Source organism: Trichinella spiralis (assembly GCF_000181795.1).
Source record: "Trichinella spiralis strain ISS 195 chromosome Unknown Scfld6171, whole genome shotgun sequence".
Classification (NCBI taxonomy): Eukaryota; Metazoa; Nematoda; class Enoplea; order Trichinellida; family Trichinellidae; genus Trichinella; species Trichinella spiralis.
This window is the reverse complement of record NW_003533110.1, coordinates 281-1795: the sequence shown is the minus strand read 5'-3', so window position 1 is coordinate 1795 and position 1515 is coordinate 281. Positions and strand designations below refer to the sequence as shown.

The window sequence follows — 1515 nt, the reverse complement described above, 5'->3', positions numbered from 1 at the left end:
CCCGTCAATGTGTTGACTATTGCATACCTAATACCTTGTGCATGTTTGCATACTGTTAGAACAGTAAATCGTTGTTCTGTTGTGCGCAATGCCTGGAAGGAAAATGGCGACAGCAACGAACGATAATGCCGGAAATGCAACAAAATTGTAAATATTTTAATGATAAATTAAAAAAACAGTACAATAATATAATGAACAATAATTTATTGATTCAAACATGAATTGCATATGATACATGTGATCTGATGAATAGAAATGAGAGCAAAATAATTTCAATAGAAATCATTTTGGTTTTAACTGAAAGATTTTACAACAAAGATTGCCGTCCACCTGCAGTACACCAGCTAAATTGGAAAACTGTCTGCAGTAATTAGGGGCGCTAAAGATGGTAACTAAATGGGCGTCAGCAAAAAATTCATAACCAGGATCAACCACTTGATGCGCCCGTACTATGAGATCTATACGCATCTTCTCACAAAATTCTAGAATGACGTCTTCTCCAAATACATAACCAACGTTACGGGAACTGATTTCCCAGCCATTAATATTTCGGTCAGGATCTGACCACAACAGGTCCGCCAAGAGCCCTTGAAGCGGAATTTCCACCGGACGTTCAATTGATCGTATTTGATCAAAAGTTTCCAGATCTTTGGATAATCCTCCATGCATACAAAATATTTTACCAGATATTAGCCCTGCTACTGGCAAAAAATTGAACAAATGATTGAATTTAATATAAAGATCACGTGAATATCGATGGCGGACTTCTTCAAGAAATCCATATACACTGTTAACAGCTAAAGTTTCATGATTGCCACGAAGCAGGTAAACGGCATGGGGATTCAGTATTTTTAACAGTAATAGCATCGAAATCACCTCAATACTGTTGTCGCCTCGGTCAACATAATCACCCAAAAACAAATATCGCTTCTCAGGAGGCCATCCTAGAGCACCGAATAATCTTAGCAGGTCATTATACTGACCATGAATATCCCCGCATATTGATACGGGAGCGTCAAATTCTAATAGCGTGCCTTCATCTTGAAACGCCAGTTGCGCTTTTTCCAAAATTAACGAGATTTCTTCTTCACTTAGTTGAATATTACAAAGCATCTTTTTCATCAAATAGCAAAACTGTCGCCATTCTTTTTCGCTAAGAGAAAAATGCGTCATTTTCAGATACCAGAACCACAAGTACACTAACAACAATCTGCGTAACTGAACAGCAGTTTGAAAACAAATCATACATATATATATTGGACTGAATGGTATTTTAAAGTAATTTAAACTTTTTTCATTCAGCTTTAATCCACTTTAAACTTTTACGTTTAAGATAGAATCATTTATAGTTTATCATTTTTAATAATTTATTTTTTGCAATAATTTATTTTGAAGATTTTGTTTTTAAGCATTTAATTTATTATTACATATTCAAAGAATGCTGTTTTCAAAATTTATCCAAATGATCTTATATAATCATATTTAGATATAAATAATGCTTGTTGTTTTGCTGAT

At 34.2% G+C, this 1515-nt stretch overlaps 1 protein-coding gene across 1 annotated transcript; it reads right to left on the bottom strand.

Moving 5' to 3' along the window:
* Window positions 1–211: 211 nt before the first annotated feature.
* Tsp_13257 (phosphoprotein phosphatase 1) lies at window positions 212–1245 on the bottom strand. The gene is made up of 2 exons (XM_003366319.1): window positions 477–1245; window positions 212–297 (listed from the first exon to the last, which is right to left on the bottom strand). The coding sequence occupies exons 1-2, from the start codon at window positions 1243–1245 to the stop codon at window positions 212–214; spliced, it is 855 nt and encodes a 284-aa protein (XP_003366367.1).
* Window positions 1246–1515: the final 270 nt, after the last annotated feature.